The 21,054-nt window shown below is 37.2% G+C and overlaps 1 protein-coding gene and 1 non-coding gene across 2 annotated transcripts; one reads left to right on the top strand and one right to left on the bottom strand.

Moving 5' to 3' along the window:
• Positions 1–3,658: 3,658 nt before the first annotated feature.
• Positions 3,659–3,762, bottom strand: LOC112725698 (small nucleolar RNA R71). Its single transcript, XR_003164788.1, has one exon. It is a non-coding gene; the product is annotated as a small nucleolar RNA R71 (small nucleolar RNA).
• A 9,191-nt stretch (positions 3,763–12,953) lies between these two features.
• LOC112721840 (uncharacterized) lies at positions 12,954–13,469 on the top strand. Its single transcript, XM_025772866.1, has one exon. The coding sequence runs from the start codon at positions 12,954–12,956 to the stop codon at positions 13,467–13,469; it is 516 nt and encodes a 171-aa protein (XP_025628651.1).
• Positions 13,470–21,054: the final 7,585 nt, after the last annotated feature.

The raw sequence follows: 21,054 nt of genomic DNA, 5'->3' as shown, positions 1-21,054 counted from the left end.
CCCAAGCACACACCAAGTAGGCCCCGGAAGTGGATTTATGCATCAATTACTTACTTCTGTAAACCCTAGTAGCTAGTTTATTATAAATAGGACTTTTTACTATTGTATTAGACATCTTTGGACGCCTGGTTCTTAGATCATGGGGGCTGGCCATTCGGCCATGCCTGGACCTTTCACTTATGTATTTTCAACGGTAGAGTTTCTACACTCCATAGATTAAGGTGTGGAGCTCTGCTGTTCCTCAAAGATTAATGCAAAGTACTACTGTTTTTCTATTCAACTCAAATTATTCTGCTTCTAAGATATTCATTCGCACTTCAACATGAATGTGATGAACGTGACAATCATCATCATTCCCTATGAACGCGTGCCTGACAACCACTTCCGTTCTACATCAGATTGAATGGATATCTCTTGGATATCTAATACAGGGGACCGAGTCCGAGTTATTAGTGTCTTTGTGGTGTAAGCTAGATTGATGGCGGCATTCATGAGAGTCCGGAAAGTCTAAACCTTGTCTGTGGTATTCCGAGTAGGACTCTGGGATTGAATGACTGTGACGAGCTTAAAACTCGCGAGTGCTGGGCGTAGTGACAGACGCAAAAGGATAATAAATCCTATTCCAGTATGATCGAGAACCTCCAAGATGATTAGCCATGCAGTGACAGCGCATTGGACCATTTTCACAGAGAGGAATAGGATGCAGCCATCGACAAGGGTGATGCCTCCAGACGATTAGCCGTGCTGTGACAGAGCATTTGGACCATTTTCCCGAGAGGATTGAAAGTAGCCATTGGCACCGGTGACATCCTTACATAAAGCCAGCCATGGAAAGGAGTAAGACTGATTGGATGAAGACAGCAGGAAAGCAGAGGTTCAGAGGAACGAAAGCATCTCTACACGCTTATCTGAAATTCTCACCAATGATCTACATAAGTATTTCTATCCTTGTTTTCTTCTCTATTTTCGTAAACTCCATAACTAATTTATATCCGCCTGACTGAGATTTACAAGGTGACCATAGCTTGCTTCAAGCCGACAATCTCCGTGGGATCGACCCTTACTCACGTAAGGTTTATTACTTGGACGACCCAGTGCACTTGCTGGTTAGTTGTATCGAAGTTGTGACAAATTATGAATTAAGATTAAGAGCACCAAGTCTTTGGAGCCATTATTAGAGATCACAATTTCGTGCACCAAGTTTTTGGCGCCGTTGCCGGGGATTGTTTGAGTTTTCGGCAAGCTTTTGGTCCGGTAACATCAGTGCCAAGTTTTGATCCGGCAACAACACCAAGTTTTTGGCGTCGTTGCCGGGGATTGTTCGAGTTTGGACAACTGACGGTTCATCTTGTTGCTCAGATTAGGTAATTTTCTTTTTGTTTTATTTTCAAAAATTTTTTTAAAAAAATCTTTCAAAAACTTCTCCTTTGTTTTCAAAAAAATTTAAAAAAAAAATGTTTTCAAAAAAATATATTTTTCTTCAGAATTTTTAAGAATGAATTCTAGTGTTTCATGAAGCATATGAAGCCTGACTGGCTGTAAAGCCATGTCTAAATTCTTTTGGACTGAGGCTTCCAAACCATCAGCATAGAAGCAAGTTACCTTGATAAGTAATGAGCAGTATATTCTCTGATGTTACATGCTAAAGCTTGGCTGGCTATTAAGCCATGCCTGACCCTTTGATTGGAGCTTTAGACTAAAGAGCATAAGATTCCTGGAATTCATATTAAAAATTTTGGAATCCTTATTTTTCTTTTTCAAAATGATTTTCGAAAAAAAAATTAAAAGAAAATACAAAAAAAATTTATAAAATCATAAAAATAAAAAATATTTTGTGTTTCTTGTTTGAGTCTTGAGTCAAATTTTAAGTTTGGTGTCAATTGCATATTCATCTTGCATTTTTCGAAAATTCATGCATTCATAGTGTTCTTCATGATCTTCAAGTTGTTCTTGGTAAGTCTTCTTGTTTGATCTTGATGTTTTATTGTTTTGTGTTGTATAGTATTTTTCATATGCATTTTTGAATTCTTAATGCCTAAGCATTAAAGATTTCTAAGTTTGGTGTCTTGCATGTTTTCTTTGCATTAAAATTTTTTCAAAAATATGTTCTTGATGTTCATCATGATCTTCAAAGTGTTCTTGGTGTTCATCTTGACATTCATAGCATTCTTGCATGCATTCATTGTTTTGATCCATAACTTTCATGCATTGCATCTTTTTCATGTTTTTCTCTCTCATCATTAAAAATTCAAAAATAAAAAAAATATCTTTCCCTTTTTCTCTCTTAAAATTTCGAAAATTAGATTTGACTTTTTCAAAAATTTTTAAAATCTAGTTGTTTTCATGAGTCAAATCAAATTTTCAATTTAAAAATCTTATCTTTTTCAAAATATTTTTCAAAAATCAAATCTTTTTCATTTTTCTTATCTATTTTCAAAAATTCCAAAAATATTTTTCAAAAATCTTTTTCTTAATTTTTCTCATAATTTTCGTAAATAACATCATCAATTAATGTTTTGATTCAAAAATTTCAAGTTTGTTACTTACTTGTTAAGAAAGATTCAAACTTTAAGTTCTAGAATCATATCTTATGATTTCTTGTGAATTAAGTCATTAATTGTGATTTTAAAAATCAAATCTTTTTCAAAACTAATTTCAATCATATCTTTTCAAAAATATCTTTCTATCTTATCTTTTTCAAAATCATATCTTTTTCAAAAATTTGATTTTAAAACATATTTTCTAACTTCTTATCTTCTTATCTTTTCAAAATTGATTTTCAAATTTGTTTCAACTAACTAACTAACTTTTTGTTTGTTTCTTATCTTTTTCAAAACTACCTAACTAACTCTCTCTCTCTAATTTTCGAAAATATCTTCCCTCTTTTTCAAAATTTCTTTTTAATTAAGTAATTATTTTAATTTTTGATTTTAATTTTCGAAAATTACTAACCTTTTTCAAAAAACTATTTTCGAAAATCACTAACTCTTTTTCAAAAATAATTTTCGAAAATTCTTCTTCTCTCTCACCTCCTTCCATTTATTTATTCATCTACTAACAACAAGGAACCTCTTTACTGTGACATAGAGGATTCCTCTTCTTTTCTTGTTCTCTTCTCTTTCTTATGAGCAGGAACAAGGAAAAAGGCATTCTTGTTGAAGCTGATCCAGAACCTGAAAGGACTCTGAAGAGGAAACTAAGAGAAGCTAAATTACAACAATCCAGAGACAACCTTATTGAAAATTTCGAACAAGTAAAGGAGATGGCAGCCGAACCCAACAACAATGATGCAAAGAGAATGCTTGGTGACTTTACTGCACCTAATCCCAATTTACATGGAAGAAGCATCTCTATCCCTACCATTGGAGCAAACAATTTTGAGAAACCTCAGCTAGTTTCTCTAATGCAGCAGAACTGCAAGTTTCATGGACTTCCATATGAAGATCCTTTTCAGTTCTTAACTGAATTCTTGCAGATCTGTGATACTGTTAAGACTAATGGAGTAGATCTTGAAGTCTACAGGCTCATGCTTTTCCCTTTTGCTGTAAGAGACAAAGCTAGAATATGGTTGGACTCTCAACCTAAGGATAGCCTGAACTCTTGGGATAAGCTGGTCACGGCTTTCTTAGCCAAGTTTTTTCCTCCTCAAAAGCTGAGCAAGCTTAGAGTGGATGTTCAAACCTTCAGACAGAAAGAAGGTGAATCCCTCTATGAAGCTTGGGAAAGATACAAGCAACTGACCAAAAAGTGTCCTTCTGACATGCTCTCAGAATGGACCATCCTGGATATATTCTATGATGGTTTATCTGAGCTATCAAAGATGTCATTGGATACTTCTGCAGGTGGATCCATTCACCTAAAGAAAACGCCTGCAGAAGCTCAAGAACTCATTGACATGGTTGCTAATAACCAGTTCATGTACACTTCTGAGAGGAATCCTGTGAATAATGGGACGCCTATGAAGAAGGGAGTTCTTGAAATTGATACTCTGAATGCCATATTGGCTCAGAATAAAATATTGACTCAGCAAGTCAATATGATTTCTCAGAGTCTAAATGGAATGCAAGCTGCATCCAACAGTACTCAAGAGGCATCCTCTGAAGAAGAAGCTTATGATCCTGAAAATCCTGCAATAGCAAAGGTGAATTATATGGGTGAACCTTATGGAAACACCTATAATCCATCATGGAAAAATCATCCAAATTTCTCATGGAAGGATCAAAAGCCTCAACAAGGCTTTAATAATGGTGGAAGAAACAGGTTTAACAACAGTAAACCTTTTCCATCATCCACTCAGCAACAGACAGAGAACTCTGAACAAAATACTTCTAATTTAGCAAACTTAGTCTCTGATCTGTCCAAGGCCACTGTAAGTTTCATGAATGAAACAAGGTCTTCCATTAGAAATTTGGAAGCACAAGTGGGCCAGCTAAGTAAAAGGATCACTGAAATCCCTCCTAGTACTCTCCCAAGCAATACAGAAGAAAATCTAAAAGGAGAGTGCAAGGCCATTGACATAAGCACCATGGCCGAACCTGTAAGGGAAGGAGAGGACGTGAATCCCAAGGAGGAAGACCTCCTGGGACGTCCAGTGATCAATAAGGAGCTTCCCTCTGAGGAACCAAAGGAGTCTAAGGCTTATCTAGAGACCATAGAGATTCCATTAAACCTCCTTATGCCATTCATGAGCTCTGATGAGTATTCCTCTTCTGAAGAGAATGAGGATGTTACTGAAGAGCAAGCTGCCAAGTTTCTTGGTGCAATCATGAAGCTGAATGCCAAATTATTTGGTATTGACACTTGGGAAGATGAACCTCCCTTGTTCACCAATGAACTAAGTGATCTGGATCAACTGACATTGCCTCAGAAGAAAAAGGATCCTGGAAAGTTCTTAATACCTTGTACCATAGGCACCATGATCTTTAAAGCTCTGTGTGACCTTGGTTCAGGGATAAACCTCATGCCCCTCTCTGTAATAGAGAAACTGGGAATCTATGGGGTGCAAGCTGCTAAAATCTCATTAGAGATGGCAGACAATTCAAGAAAACAGGCTTATGGACAAGTAGAAGATGTGTTAGTAAAGGTTGAAGGCCTTTACATCCCTGCTGATTTCATAGTCTTGGATACTGGGAAGAATGAGGATGAATTCATCATCCTTGGAAGACCCTTCCTAGCCACAGCAAGAGCTGTGATTGATGTTGACAGAAGTGAATTAGTCCTTCAATTGAATGGGAACTCCCTTGTGTTTACAACTCAAGGTTATCCTTCTGTAAACATGGAAAGGAAGCAGAAAAAGCTTCTCTCAAAGCAGAGTCAACCAAAGCCCCCACAGTCAAACTCTAAGTTTGGTGTTGGGAGGCCACAACCAAACTCTAAGTTTGGTGTCAAACCCCCATATCCAAACTCTAAGTTTGGTGTTGGGAGGTCTCAACAAAGCTCTGCACATCTGTGAGGCTCCATGAGAGCCCACTGTCAAGCTATTGACATTAAAGAAGTGCTTGTTGGGAGGCAACCCAATATTTATTTATCTAATTTTATTTTTGTTTTTCATGTTTTCTTAGGTTCATGATCATGTGGAGTCACAAAATAAACGAAAAATTTAGAAACAGAATCAAAAACAGCGGAAGAAAAATCACACCCTGGAGGAAGCACCTGTCTGGCGTTCAACGCCAGAACAGAGCATGGTTCTAGCGCTGAACGCCCAAAATGGGCAGTATCTGGGCGCTGAACGCCCAAAATGGGCAGCATCTGGGTGCTGAACGCCAGAATTGCACCCTGGAGAAGAGCTGGCGCTGAACGCCCAGAACAAGCATGGTTCTGGCGTTCAACGCCAGAAATGGGCAACAAATGGGCGTTGAACGCCCAAAATGGGCACCAACCTGGCGCTGAACGCCCAGAGTTGTGTACAAGGGCATTTTACATGCCTAATTTGGTGTAAGGTTGTAAATCCTTGAACACCTCAGGATCTGTGGACCCCACAGGATCATCTCAGGATCTGTGGACCCCACAGGATCCCCACCTACCTCCACTCACTCTCTTCTCTCTTCTCAATCATCCTCTATTCCCAATAAACACTCTTCCCCAAAAAAAAAAAAACCTTCACCTATCACCTCCATCCCTCTTCCCTATTAACCCTTCACCACTCACATCCACCCACTCTTCCCCATAAACCTACCCAATAAACTCCACCTACCTTCAAAATTCAAAATTAATTTCCCACCTAAATCAACCCATATGGCCGAACCTAAACCCCCACCATTCCCTATATAAAGCCCTCCATTCCTCTTCATTTTCACATAACACAACACTCTCTTTCCCTTCTTGGCCGAAACACACCTCCCCCCTCTTCTCCATATTTTCTTCTTCTTTTTCATCTATTCTTTCTTCTCTTGCTCGAGGGCGAGCAAAATTCTAAGTTTGGTGTGGTAAAAGCATAAGCTTTTTGTTTTTCTATTACCATTGATGGCACCTAAGACCGGAGAATTCTCTAGAAAAGGGAAAGGAAAGACAAAAGCTTCCACCTCCGAGTCATGGGAGATGGAAAGATTCATCTCCAAAGCTCATCAAGACCACTTCTATGATGTTGTGGCCAAGAAGAAGGTGATCCCCGAGGTCCCTTTCAAACTCAAGAGAAATGAGTATCCGGAGATCCGACTTGAAATCCAAAGAAGAGGTTGGGAAGTTCTAACAAACCCCATCTAACAAGTCGGCATCCTAATGGTTCAAGAGTTCTATGCCAATGCATGGATCACTAGGAACCATGATCAAAGTAAGAACTCGAATCCAAAGAATTATGTTACAATGGTTCGGGGGAAATACTTAGATTTTAGTCCGGAGAGTGTGAGGTTGGCGTTTAACTTGCCTATGATGCAAGGAGATGAGCGCCCCTACACTAGAAGGGTCAACTTTAATCAAAGGTTGGACCAAGTCCTTATGGACATATATGTGGAAGGAGCTCAATGGAAGATTGACTCCAAAGGCAAGCCGGTTCAATTAAGAAAACTGGACCTCAAGCCTGTGGCTAGAGGATGGTTGGAGTTCATCCAACGCTCCATCATCCCCACTAGCAACCGATCTGAAGTTACTGTGGATCGGGCCATCATGATCCATAGCATCATTATTGGAGAAGAAGTAGAAGTTCATGAAGTCATCTCCCTTGAACTCTACAAAGTAGCCGAAAAGCCCTCTCCTGGGGCAAGGCTAGCTTTTCCTCATCTTATTTGCCATCTATGTTACTCAGCTGGAGCTTTCATAGAAGGAGACATTCACATTGAGGAAGAGAAACCCATCACTAAGAAAAAGATGGAGCAAGCAAGAGAGCCCATTCATGGAGCTCAAGTGGCGCAAGAAGCTCATCACCATGAGATCCCGGAGATGCCTCAGATGCATTTTCCTCCACAAAACTATTGGGAGAAAATCAACACCTCCCTAGGAGAATTAAGTTCCAACATGGGACAATTAAGGGTGGAACATCAAGAGCACTCCATCATCCTTCATGAAATTAGAGAAGATCAAAAAGCAATGAAGGAGGAGCAACAAAGACAAGGAAGAGACATAGAAGAGCTCAAGGACATCATTGGTTCCTCAAGAAGGAAACGCCACCATCACTAAGGTGGACTCATTCCTTGTTCTTACTTTCTCTATTTTTTGTTTTCTATGTTAAGTGCTTATCTATGTTTGTGTCTTCATTACATGATAATTAGTATTTAGTAACTATGCCTTAAAGTTATGAATGTCCTATGAATCCATCACCTCTCTTAAATGAAAAATGTTTTAATTCAAAAGAACAAGAAGTACATGAGTTTCGAATTTATCCTTGAACTTAGCTTAATTATATTGATGTGGTGACAATGCTTCTTGTTTTCTGAATGAATGCTTGAACAGTGCATATGTCTTTTGAAGTTGTTGTTTAAGAATATTAAATATGTTGGCTCTTGAAAGAATGATGACAAGGAGACATGTTATTTGATAATCTGAAAAATCATAAAAATGATTCTTGAAGCAAGAAAAAGCAACAAAGAACAAAGCTTGTAGAAAAAAAAAGGAAAAAAAATAGGCGAAAAAAATAGAAAGAAAAAAAAAAGAAAAAGCAAGCAGAAAAAGCCAAAAGCTCTTAAAACCAAGAGGCAAGAGCAAAAAGCCAATAACCCTTAAAACCAAAAGGCAAGGGCAAATAAAAAGGATCCCAAGGCTTTGAGCATCAGTGGATAGGAGGGCCTAAAGGAATAAAATCCTGGCCTAAGCGGCTAAACCAAGCTGTCCCTAACCATGTGCTTGTGGCGTGAAGGTGTCAAGTGAAAACTTGAGACTGAGCGGTTAAAGTCAAGGTCCAAAGCAAAAAAAAGAGTGTGCTTAAGAACCCTGGACACCTCTAATTGGGGACTTTAGCAAAGCTAAGTCACAATCTGAAAAGGTTCACCCAATTATATGTCTGTGGCATTTATGTATCCGGTGGTAATACTGGAAAACAAAGTGCTTAGGGCCACGGCCAAGACTCATAAAATAGCTGTGTTCAAGAATCATCATACTGAACTAGGAGAATCAATAACACTATCTGAACTCTGAGTTCCTATAGATGCCAATCATTCTGAACCTCAATGGATAAAGTGAGATGCCAAAACTATTCAAGAGGCAAAAAGCTACAAGTCCCGCTCATCTGATTGGAGCTATGTTTCATTGATAGTTTGGAATTTATAGTATATTCTCTTCTTTTTATCCTATTTGATTTTCAGTTGCTTGGGGACAAGCAACAATTTAAGTTTGGTGTTGTGATGAGCGGATAATTTATACGCTTTTTGGCATTGTTTTTAGTATGATTTTAGTAGGATCTAGTTACTTTTAGGGATGTTTTCATTAGTTTTTATGTTAAATTCACATTTCTGGACTTTACTATGAGTTTGTGTGTTTTTCTGTGATTTCAGGTATTTTCTGGCTAAAATTGAGGGACTTGAGCAAAAATCAGATTCAGAGGTTGAAGAAGGACTGCTGATGCTGTTGGACTCTGACCTCCCTGCACTCAAAATGGATTTTCTGGAGCTACAGAACTCAAAATGGCGCGCTTTCAATTGCGTTGGAAAGTAAACATCCAGGGCTTTCCAGCAATATATAATAGTCCATACTTTGCCCAAGTTTAGATGACACAAACTGGCGTTCAACTCCAGCTCTCTGCCCAATTCTGGCGTCCAGCGCCAGAAACAAGTTGCAAAGTGGAGTTCAACGCCCAAAATGGCACAAAAGCTGGCGTTCAACTCCAAGAATGACCTCTCCACGTGTAGACTTCAAGCTCAGCCCAAGCACACACCAAGTAGGCCCCGGAAGTGGATTTATGCATCAATTACTTACTTCTGTAAATCCTAGTAGCTAGTTTATTATAAATAGGACTTTTTACTATTGTATTAGACATCTTTGGACGCCTGGTTCTTAGATCATGGGGGCTGGCCATTCGGCCATGCCTGGACCTTTCACTTATGTATTTTCAACGGTAGAGTTTCTACATTCCATAGATTAAGGTGTGGAGCTCTGCTGTTCCTCAAAGATTAATGCAAAGTACTACTGTTTTTCTATTCAAATCAACTTATTCTGCTTCTAAGATATTCATTCGCACTTCAACATGAATGTGATGAACGTGACAATCATCATCATTCCCTATGAACGCGTGCCTGACAACCACTTCCGTTCTACATCAGATTGAATGGATATCTCTTGGATATCTAATACAGGGGACCGAGTCCGAGTTATTAGTGTCTTTGTGGTGTAAGCTAGATTGATGGCGGCATTCATGAGAGTCCGGAAAGTCTAAACCTTGTCTGTGGTATTCCGAGTAGGACTCTGGGATTGAATGACTGTGACGAGCTTAAAACTCGCGAGTGCTGGGCGTAGTGACAGACGCAAAAGGATAGTAAATCCTATTCCAGTATGATCGAGAACCTCCAAGATGATTAGCCATGCAGTGACAGCGCATTGGACCATTTTCACAGAGAGGAATAGGATGCAGCCATCGACAAGGGTGATGCCTCCAGACGATTAGCCGTGCTGTGACAGAGCATTTGGACCATTTTCCCGAGAGGATTGAAAGTAGCCATTGGCACCGGTGACATCCTTACATAAAGCCAGCCATGGAAAGGAGTAAGACTGATTGGATGAAGACAGCAGGAAAGCAGAGGTTCAGAGGAACGAAAGCATCTCTACACGCTTATCTGAAATTCTCACCAATGATCTACATAAGTATTTCTATCCTTGTTTTCTTCTCTATTTTCGTAAACTCCATAACTAATTTATATCCGCCTGACTGAGATTTACAAGGTGACCATAGCTTGCTTCAAGCCGACAATCTCCGTGGGATCGACCCTTACTCACGTAAGGTTTATTACTTGGACGACCCAGTGCACTTGCTGGTTAGTTGTATCGAAGTTGTGACAAATTATGAATTAAGATTAAGAGCACCAAGTCTTTGGAGCCATTATTAGAGATCACAATTTCGTGCACCAGAAGGGTTCAGCTACGGATTCCATAGTATTACGAGATGCACTATTTTGCAATGGGTTTAGTGTTCTCCAAGATATTTTATTGAGACTTTAGTATGTTATCAAAGTAACTATTTGATCTTTCATTAATTTTGTTTAATTTTATACGTCACAGTAGGTCATTACTATTTATGTGGTGCTGGATACATGAATTGTGAAGGATTTTTGACACATTATAGAGGATAAAAATATCATTTGAGAGAGTTTAACCACGTAATCAACCCAATATAGCTCAATTTTTTTTTAATATGAAACACTCACAAATTATGAATATCATTGAAAGGGCATTTGGAATATTAAAAGCAAGATGGAGAATTTTAAGAAAAATATCATTTTATCTTATTAAGACTCAAGGAAGAATTATAACTGCTTGTTGCCTTTTGCATAATCACATTAGAAGAGTAATGATTGTGGATCCTATTGATGAGATAAAAGATTAAAATATGTTCGAAGTAGATGGTGAGACGATCTACCATATTGAGACGAGTGATACTTGTGGTAGATGGAGGAATTAACTTGCACAAAAAATGTGGAACCAATAAAGGAGAAGACATCACGCTCGATAATTGTGATCATTTTTCTATGTGTGAGGCTGCTGTCTATCGTCGTAACATTGATTTCATTTTGTTAATGTATTTATGTTCTTCTACAAGAGTTGTGCATGCATGCTTATTAGTGCTAGCAATTTTTTACTTTTGAGACTTCTTTGTAACTTTCATTTGGATAATAATAAAATTTTTTTAGTAAATTTAATTGTAAAAATATTCATTTTAATTAAAGTTATTTGTTATTAGGAGTATTTTAATAAATTAAAAAATTAGAATCGATAATAATTTTAATTAAACATATTTTTATTAAGGATATTTTAGTAAATTTTTTATTAGAAATATTTTTGTAAATTCAAAATGTAAATAATAATAGGGGTATTTTTTGTTAAAAATATTTGATATTAGGGCGTTTTTGGAAAGAAAAATATTTTTTGTCCAAGAATAATAATATTAACCTTTTAATTGAAAATATAGTCGTATGTAAATTTTTTTTATGTGTTTATTATGAAGTTTAATTACTAATTTTTTAATTTAAATGATTAAAGATAATTTTGACATATTACAAAATCAAATAAATATTTTGTGTTAATTTTAGGGCAATTCACGTAAATAAATTGTTTCACCTTCAAAATTACGCAAATGCATTCTTCCCAAAATGAAGACGCAAATGCATTGTTTCAGGTACCTATGGAAACCGCTACTAGCAGTAGCAGTTTACAGAAGCACAGAAATCGCTGCTGCCAGCCGCGAATTATGCAGGAATGTGAATGCAAGGAAACCGCTGTTGCCTACCGCGGTTTCCACATGATTATGTTGCTAGTAGCGGTTTATGTGCGTTGGTCTGCGTGCGTAAACCGCTAGAGCTTATAGCGGTTTACGTTCAGTCTGTATGAAAGGGGCTGCCTATATAAACCGTGGAGGGGCCAAATGTGGAGGAAGAGTGTTATTCACAAATGGAGGGGGAGGATAGTTTTGTGGCTCTGGTCCACTGCTCTGAAAAAATTCAGAAGAGCAAAAGGCATGGTGTGAAATTCACGGATAGAGAATCGCTTAGTATTTTCATCCTATCTTCGAGTACGTTGGCAGAGATTAAGCTCAGCATATTACGGAAGTTCGGTGCGTGTGGGACGAAGTGGGTAAAAAAGTTGTTTTACAAGATTTCCATTGCCGTTGTGTCAGCTGGTGTGAGATATGAGACCTTTGTGATAGGGTCGGATGAAGACATGCAGGTCTTGTTTCACTGCAGGTGTAGTTTTCTGGAGGTGAGGATACCTGAGCTGCTTGCGAAGTTGGAAGATGGTGTCGACAGCTTTGGGGCATCGGCATTGAATCCTCAGTCGACCACGGTCGATGGTGCCTTGACATCGATGCCTGTGGTAGCAGCGGCAGTTCTGATTCATGAGGCCGAACGTGCTGGGGCTGTTCATGCTAGTGTGCCTACTGTTGTGCCTGATTTTGATTTTGAGGCAGGACCGAATCGAGTTGAGAATGTGTTGTGTGACGATGATTCGGATGAGGAGCCGGTCGATATCGGTGGGGACAGTGATGATGATATTCCAAGAGGTACACTTACAGCCCATGGAGGTTTTGGTTCTGGAACACAAGAGTACCCTCCGCACCTGTCGTCCTTGAACTTGGAAGACATCGGCCAACACCAGAATGTAGAGTCAACCTTCATGGGGCAGAGTATGCATGATGGGAATTCTTTGACGGAATTCTAGATTGGCCAATCGTTCCAGAGTAAAGAGGAAGCCGTGCTGAGTGTAAAAGATTACAACATTCGACGTGGAGTTGAGTACAGAGTTATGGAGTCAGACAATCTGAATACCAAGGGAGATGCAAGGAGTTTGGTAACGGGTGCACGTGGTTGATTCGTATAGTCATGCGAAAAAGGAAGAGCACATGGGAAGTTAGGAGGTACAACGGACCACACACGTGTATGGCCACATCGATATCGAGCGACCACAAGCAGCTTGATTATCATGTCATATGTGCGAGGATCTTTCCATTGGTTAGAGTTGATGCGTCGGTGTCTATTAAGGTGCTGCAAGAGGCAATGGAGGCGACATATGGTTTCAGGCCTAGTTATCGGAAGGTGTGGTTGGCGAAGCAGAAGGCAGTAGCACAGATCTATGGCGATTGGGATGAGTCATATGGGGATCTGCCCCGCTGGATCCTTGGGGTCACATCCACTATGGACGGTTCTGTTGCTCTGCTGAAGACCTCCCCGGTGAGAGTGGGTGATCAGATTGATGAAGATAGAGTCTACTCTCATCGCATGTTCTGGACATTCCCTCCATGTATTGAGGCATTCCGACACTGTAAGCCGCTCGTCAGTATCGACGGAACACACCTATATGGCAAGTATGGAGGGACGTTGTTGTTGGCGATTGCTTAGGATGGGAACTCGAATATATTGCCTGTTGCGTTTGCAGCTCACCGAATAGGTCCTGAAACCACTCCCAAACTAGTCGGCCACCCTCCATGAATTTCTCAAACTCAGCAAGGCAACCACTCACAGCCTCCCCATCCACAGGCAATCCTAGCTGAAACGCCACGTCTTGCAATGTCACTGTGCACTCTCCGAAAGGCATGTGAAATGTGTGCATCTCAGGACGCCACCTCTCAACGAACGCAGTAACCAATGGCTCATCCAACCGAAACCATTGGATGTTTAGCCTGGCCAAATGGTACAATCCAGCCCTCTCTAAATACGGGATGATTCTTTCATGCATGGGCATATTTTGTTGTCGTCTCACACTGTATATACACCTAGTTGGCTGCACAGAATATGAAAGAAATACAGCAAACAATTAAATTCTACTATCCACAACAAATTCTCCTATCTAACAATAACAAATATCATAAACCATTAACAAATAAGGAACCAATAAACAAATTAATCTATGAACCTATAACTCAGTCGTCAAATAATTGTAAAAAATAAAATAAAAAAGGGACAAATCATATATAAAACGGATCATATGAGCCTAACCAATAACATTTCCATAAAACAAACTAACAACATGTAGAATAACATTCATTGAAGGGAACTAAATTCAGTTAATTAATCATATTTATAAATTAACGAAAAAAACCCCAACCCAAACCGACTAAACTAATATCCTAACATGCGAAGCCTAATTTCAAACTACAGGGATTAATCTATATAATTCTAATTCATCTACCTTACATAACATATTTCTAATTAAAAAATGCTAACGCTAAAAAAAAATAGTAACTAACCTCGTCACCAATGGAACAGGCAATATGCGCAACACCGTTCAATCGGTACAACCTCCTTCCGTCTGCCATGATATCCCGCCGGAGGTTGCCACTCAGATACCTGGGGCCTGCTCTCAAGTTGCTCTGACCTCTCTCTAGAATTTTCTCTCTCTAACCAACCTCACAAACACTCCAAATGAATAATCCGTGGCTGCCTTCCACAGTTTATATAGGCAGCCCCCCTCCACGTAAACTGCTATAGGCTCTAGCGGTTTACGCACGGACACAAATGCATATAAACTGCTACTGGCAGTAGCGGTTTATGACCAAGCCAAATCAAATAGAAACCGTGACAGGCACTAGCGATTTCTGTGGTGCCACGTTTCCTCGTAATCCGCGGCTGACAGTAGCGGATTCTGTGTATTCGTAAACCGCTACTGCTAGTAGCGGTTTATATAGATATGTAAAACAATGTATTTATGTCTTCATTTTGGAAACAATGTATTTGCGTAATTTTGAAGGTGTAACAATTTATTTATGTAAATTGCCCTTCGATTTTAATTGTGATAATGTTAATTTTAAAGATATTTGATATTAGGGGTATTTTAGTAAATTTAAAAAATTAGAATAACATATTTTGTTATTAGGATTATTATAATAAATTTATTATTAGTGGTATTATAGTAAATTATTATAAAAGGTATCTTTTGTAAATTTAAGAAAAATTTAAATGAAAAAACATAGTAATATTCGATTAGTTATATATTTTATTTTTTTTTAAAAATAAAAGAAATTTAATTTTAGGGGTATTTTTGGAAACAAAAATAAACATTATCTAAAAATAAATATATTGAATTTATCTTAAAATATAGGATAAAACACAAAAATAAACCAAATGCAATATTAAATTTCACAAATCACCCAAACCAAAAAACGTTACATTGATCTCCCAAATGGACGTTTTTATGTAAATCGAACGAGGCTTATTCGATTTACCAATTTCCCTACTAAACTGTGGAAGGCAGCCACGGATTATTCATTTGGATTGTTTGTGAGGTTGGTTAGAGAGAGGAAATTCTAGAGAGAGGTTAGAGCAACTTGAGAGCAGGTCCCAGGTATCTGAGTGGCAACCTCCGGCGGGATATCATGGCAGACAGAAGGAGGTTGTACCGACTGATCGGTGTTGCGCATATTGCCGGTTCCATTGGTGACGAGGTTAGTTACTATTTTTTTAGCGTTAGCATTTGTTAATTAGAAAAATGTTATGTAAGGTAGATGAATTAGAATTTATAGATTAATTCCTGTATTTTGAAATTAGGCTTTGCATGTTAGGATGTTAGTTTAGTCGGTTTGGGTTGGGATTTTTTTTTCGTTAATTTGTAAATATGATTAATTAACTGAATTTAGTTCTCTTCAATGAATGTTATTCTACATGTTGTTGGTTTATTTTATGGAAAATGTTATTGGTTAGGCTCATATGATCCGTTTTATATATGATTTGTCCCTTTTTTATTTTATTTTTTACAATTATTTGACGACAGAGTTATAGGTTCATAGATTAATTTGTTTATTGGTTCCTTATTTGTTGATGGTTTATGATATTTGTTATTGTTAGATAGGAGAATTTATTGTGGATAGTAGAATTTAATTGTTTCCTGTATTTCTTTCATGTTCTGTGCAGCCAACTAGGTGTATATACAGTGTGAGACGGTAACAAAATATGCCCATGCATGAAAGGATCATCCCATATTTAGAGAGGGCTGGATTGTACCATTTGGCTAGGCTAAACAGCCAATGGTTCTGGTTGGATGAGTCATTGGTTAGCGCGTTCGTTGAGAGGTGGCGTCTTGAGATGCACACATTTCACATGCCTTTCGGAGAGTGCACTTTGACATTGCAAGACGTGGCGTTTCAGCTAGGGTTGCCTGTGGATGGGGAAGCTGTGAGTGGTTGCCTTGCTGAGTTTGAGAAATTCATGGAGGGTGGCCGACCAGTTTGGGAGTGGTTTCAGGACCTATTCGGTGAGCTGCATATGCAACAAGCAATATATTCGAGTTCCCATCCTAAGCAATCGCCAACAACAACGTCCCTCCATACTTGCCATATAGGTGTGTTCCGTCGATACTGACGAGCGGCTTACAGTGTCGGAATGCCTCAATACATGGAAGAAATGTCCAGAACATGCGATGAAAGTAGACTCTATCTTCATCAACCTGATCACACACTCTCACCGGGGAGGTCTTCAGCAGAGCAACGGAACCGTCTATGGTGGATGTGACCCCAAGGATCCAGCGGGGCAGATCCCCATATGACTCATCCCAATCGCCATAGATCTATGCTACTTCCTTCTGCTTCGCCAACCACACCTTCCGATAACTAGGCCTGAAACCATATGTCGCCTCCGTTGCCTCTTGCAGCACCTTAATAGACACTGACGCATCAGCTCTAACCAATGGAAAGATCCTCGCACATATGACATGATAATCAAGCTGCTTGTGGTCGCTCGATATCGATGTGGCCATACACGTGTGTGGTCCGTTGTACCTCCTAACTTCCCATGTGCTCTTCCTTTTTCGCATGACTATAAGAATCAACCACGTGCACCCGTTACCAAACTCCTTGCATCTCCCTTGGTATTTCAGATTGTCTGATTCCATAAATCTGTACTCAACTCCACGCCGAATGCTATAATCTTTTACACTCAGCACGGCTTCCTCCTTACTCTGGAACGATTGGCCAATTTGGAATTCCGTCAAAGGATTCCCATCATGCATACCCTGCCCCACGAAGGTTGCCTCTAAATTCTGGTGTTGGCTGATGGCTTCCAAGTTCAAGGACGACAAGTGTGGATGGTACTCTTGTGTTCCAGAACCGGAACCTCCATGGGCTGTAGGTGCACCTCTTGGAATATTATCATCACTGTCCCCACCGATATCGACCGGCTCTTCATCCGAATCATCGTCACGCAACGCATTCTTAACTCGATCCAGTCCTGCCTCAAAATCAAAATCAGGCACAACAGTAGGCACACTAGCATGAACAGCCCCAGCACGTTCGGCCTCAGGAATCAGAACTGCCGCTACTACCACAGGCAACGATGTCGAGGCACCACCGACCGTGGTCGACGGAGGATTCGGTGCTGATGCCCCAGAGCTGTTGACACCATCTTCTAACTTCGCAAGCAGCTCAGATATCCTCACCTCCGGAAAACTACGCCTATAGTGAAACAAGACCTGCAGGTCTTCATCCGACCCTATCACAAAGGTCTCATCTCACACCTGCTGACACAACGGTAATAGAAATATTGTAAAATAACTTTTTTACCCACTTCGTTTCACACGCACCGAGCTTCCGTAATATGCTGAGCTTAATCTCTGCCAACATACTCGAAGATCGGATGAAAATACTAAGCAATTCTCTATCCATGAATTTCACACCATGCCTTTTGCTCTTTTGAATTTTTTCAGAGCAGTGGACCAGAGCCACAAAACCATCCTCCCCCTCCATTTGTGAATAACACTCTTCCTCCACATTTGGCCCCTCCATGGTTTATACAGGCAGCCCCTTTCACACAGACTGAACGTAATCCGCTATAAGCTCTAGCGGTTTACACATGCAGACCAACGCACATAAACCGCTACTGGCAGTAGCGGTTTATAACCAAACATAATCATGTGGAAACCGCGGCAGGCAGCAGCAGTTTCTGTGCTTCTGTAAACCACTACTGCCAGTAGCAGTTTTCATAGATACCTGAAATAATGCATTTGCATTTTCGTTTTGAAAATAATGCATTTGCGTAATTTGAAGGTGAAACAATTTATTCACGTGAATTGCCCTAAATCGAATCACCATGATTGGATTTATGCATGCACGTGATTAGCTAGTAATTTGAAACAAGCTATTCAGCAACGAGGTAAAGGACATAAATCAAATCACTAAGTTCGATTTATCATGTATTTGCCTAATCCACTATAATATTACACATTTTTATAGTACTCCTAACTAGGGGTGTCAAAAATCTCCAGGAGGCGGAGATCCCGGCGGGGACCGCCCCGAATGGGACCCCAATAGTGGAGAATTTTTCCCGTGGGATGGGGATGGAGAGCGAAATTCTCCCGAGACAGGCACGGGGACCCGAGCGGGGATCCCTGTCCCATCCCCGATAATTCTCCGAATTTTTGAACTTACTTAATAACCCTTACTTTATTTCTAATATAGGAGTTTTTTTGTAATTTCACTCATTGAAAAACCCTAACCCTATTGTTCAATATTTTATTTTATGGACTATGATTTGCTATGTTATATTTCTGGACTTATAATCTTGGATAAGATATATTTGTGTGTTTGTAATAATATTTTATAGTTTATTTTTTGGTTTTTTTAATATTTTTTTATTATAATTTCCATATGAATGTTAAACATATGGAGATGGGGAATGGGGCCCGTGGAGAACGCGGGAAACGGGGATGGGGACAATTATTCTCCCATGGCGGGGAACGGGGCGCAGACGGAGATTAATTCTGGGGGCGGGGATGGGGAACAGGGAGGCATCCCCCACCCCCGCCTCGCCCCATTGACATCCCTACTCCTAACATCTTTTAAGTCATTTTTTTAAATTGTTTTGCATGGAATAAAATATTTTTTTGTGGTATAATTTAAATAAATTTATTAAAAAAAATATTTACTCAAATTTTAAATATAATACTTTTCTACGTAATTAATAATTTAAAAATTAAAAAAATTATTTTATTTCATGCGAAGCAATTAAAAAAATTAAATTTAAATGTAAATATTCATGCATGTACTCAAATTTTAAATAAAATATTTTACATAATTAATAATATTTTAAAATTTAAAAAATTATTTTATTCCATGCATTAAAATAAATAAGCTAACAAAATATTTAATTATGAGACTTGTTCAAAATTAATATTTATTTATTAAATTAAAAATAACATATAAAATAATATATTTTAATATTCTTTTTAAGTATTCTCAATAATCTTATTATTATTATTATTATTAGGATAATTTACATAAATAAACCAACATTCATTCAATATTACGCATATCACCCAAAATGAAAAATGTAACGTGAATCACCCAAATCACATTTCTATGTAAATCGAAATAGTCTGGTTCAATTCATATATATATTTGCATGTTGTCATAGTAAATCTAATTAAACTGTTTCGATTTATACATGCATGCATGGTGTTCTAGTAAATCTAATCAGTCTGTTTAGATTTACTAGGATAGTATGCATGCATGCATAAATTGAAACAGCCTGATTAGATTTACTAGCATAGCATAGCATGCATGCATAAATCAAACCAGTGTATTTTGATTTATAATATGTAATTTGAGAAAAATAATTAACATACTATATCAACAAAATAATCATAATTTATGAAATTAAGTATAAAAATTATTTCTTTATTGATATAGTCTATTTCTACTGTTATTTGAAACCATCTATTTTAAATAGTTCAGTACAAATAAACATGAAAAAATTATTAATTTAAAATTTAAAATATAGATAAGATATAATTTAATTAAAGTCAATCTAAATAGTAACAAAATATATCAATTTTTATTTTTTAAATTGGTCTAAATTAAATTATTAATATTATTTTATTATTTTCAAAAATTATATTTTTATATTTATAAAAATTATATTTTCATATTTATAAAATTATTTCTTTAAAATATTGATATAGTCTATTTATACTGTTATTTGAAATCATCTATTTTAAATAGTTCAGTACGAATAAACATGAAAAAGTTATTAATTTAAAATTTAAAATATAGATGAGATATAATTTAATTAAAGTCAATCTAAATAGTAAAAAAATATATCAATTTTTATTTTTTAAATTGGTCTAAATTAAATTATTAATATTATTTTATTATTTTCAAAAATTATATTTTTATATTTATAAAAAATTATATTTTCATATTTATAAAAATTATTTCTTTAAAATATTGATATAGTCTATTTATACTGTTATTTGAAATCATCTATTTTAAATAGTTCAGTACGAATAAACATGAAAAAGTTATTAATTTAAAATTTAAAATATAGATGAGATATAATTTAATTAAAGTCAATCTAAATAGTAAAAAAATATATCAATTTTTATTTTTTAAATTGGTCTAAATTAAATTATTAATATTATTTTATTATTTTCAAAAATTATAGTTTTATATTTATAACTTCATATATCTCGTTTACTGTATAAACAAGATAACTATGAATTTATCTCATTATGTATATTTTTTTAAAATTCTATTAATGCCAAATAAAATCGTATCTTATATCGTTTACAGTGTAAACGAGATATAAGCAATCTTAATTTGTTTACACGGTAAATGGAATATGTAAAAAAAAATTGATAAATATGCTACAAATTACTTATATCCACAAATAAAATATTTATTTAAAAAATCCTAATGTATGTGTATGTGTATAGTGTATCAATATTTTAAAGAAATAATTTTATACTTAATTTCATAAATTATGATAATTTTGTTGATATAGTATGTTATATATTTTTCTCAAATTACATATTGTAAATCAAAACACACTGATTTAATTTATGCATGCTGATTAGATTTACTAGGACAGCATGCATGCATACATAAATCGAAACAGCCCGATTAGATTTACTATGACAACATGCAAATATGTATAAATCGAACCAAACTGTTTCGATTTATATAGAAAGCTAAATCTAGTCTATCTGTTTCGATTTACA

This window comes from Arachis hypogaea, chromosome 11 (genome assembly GCF_003086295.3).
Source record: "Arachis hypogaea cultivar Tifrunner chromosome 11, arahy.Tifrunner.gnm2.J5K5, whole genome shotgun sequence".
NCBI classification, from domain to species: Eukaryota; Viridiplantae; Streptophyta; class Magnoliopsida; order Fabales; family Fabaceae; genus Arachis; species Arachis hypogaea.
This window is presented reverse-complemented; position numbering and strand designations above follow the sequence as displayed.

Bases quoted from the DNA above. Each gene is read 5' to 3' on its own strand.
- LOC112721840 (XM_025772866.1), top strand. From the start codon at position 12,954: ATGCGAAAAAGGAAGAGCACATGGGAAGTTAGGAGGTACAACGGACCA.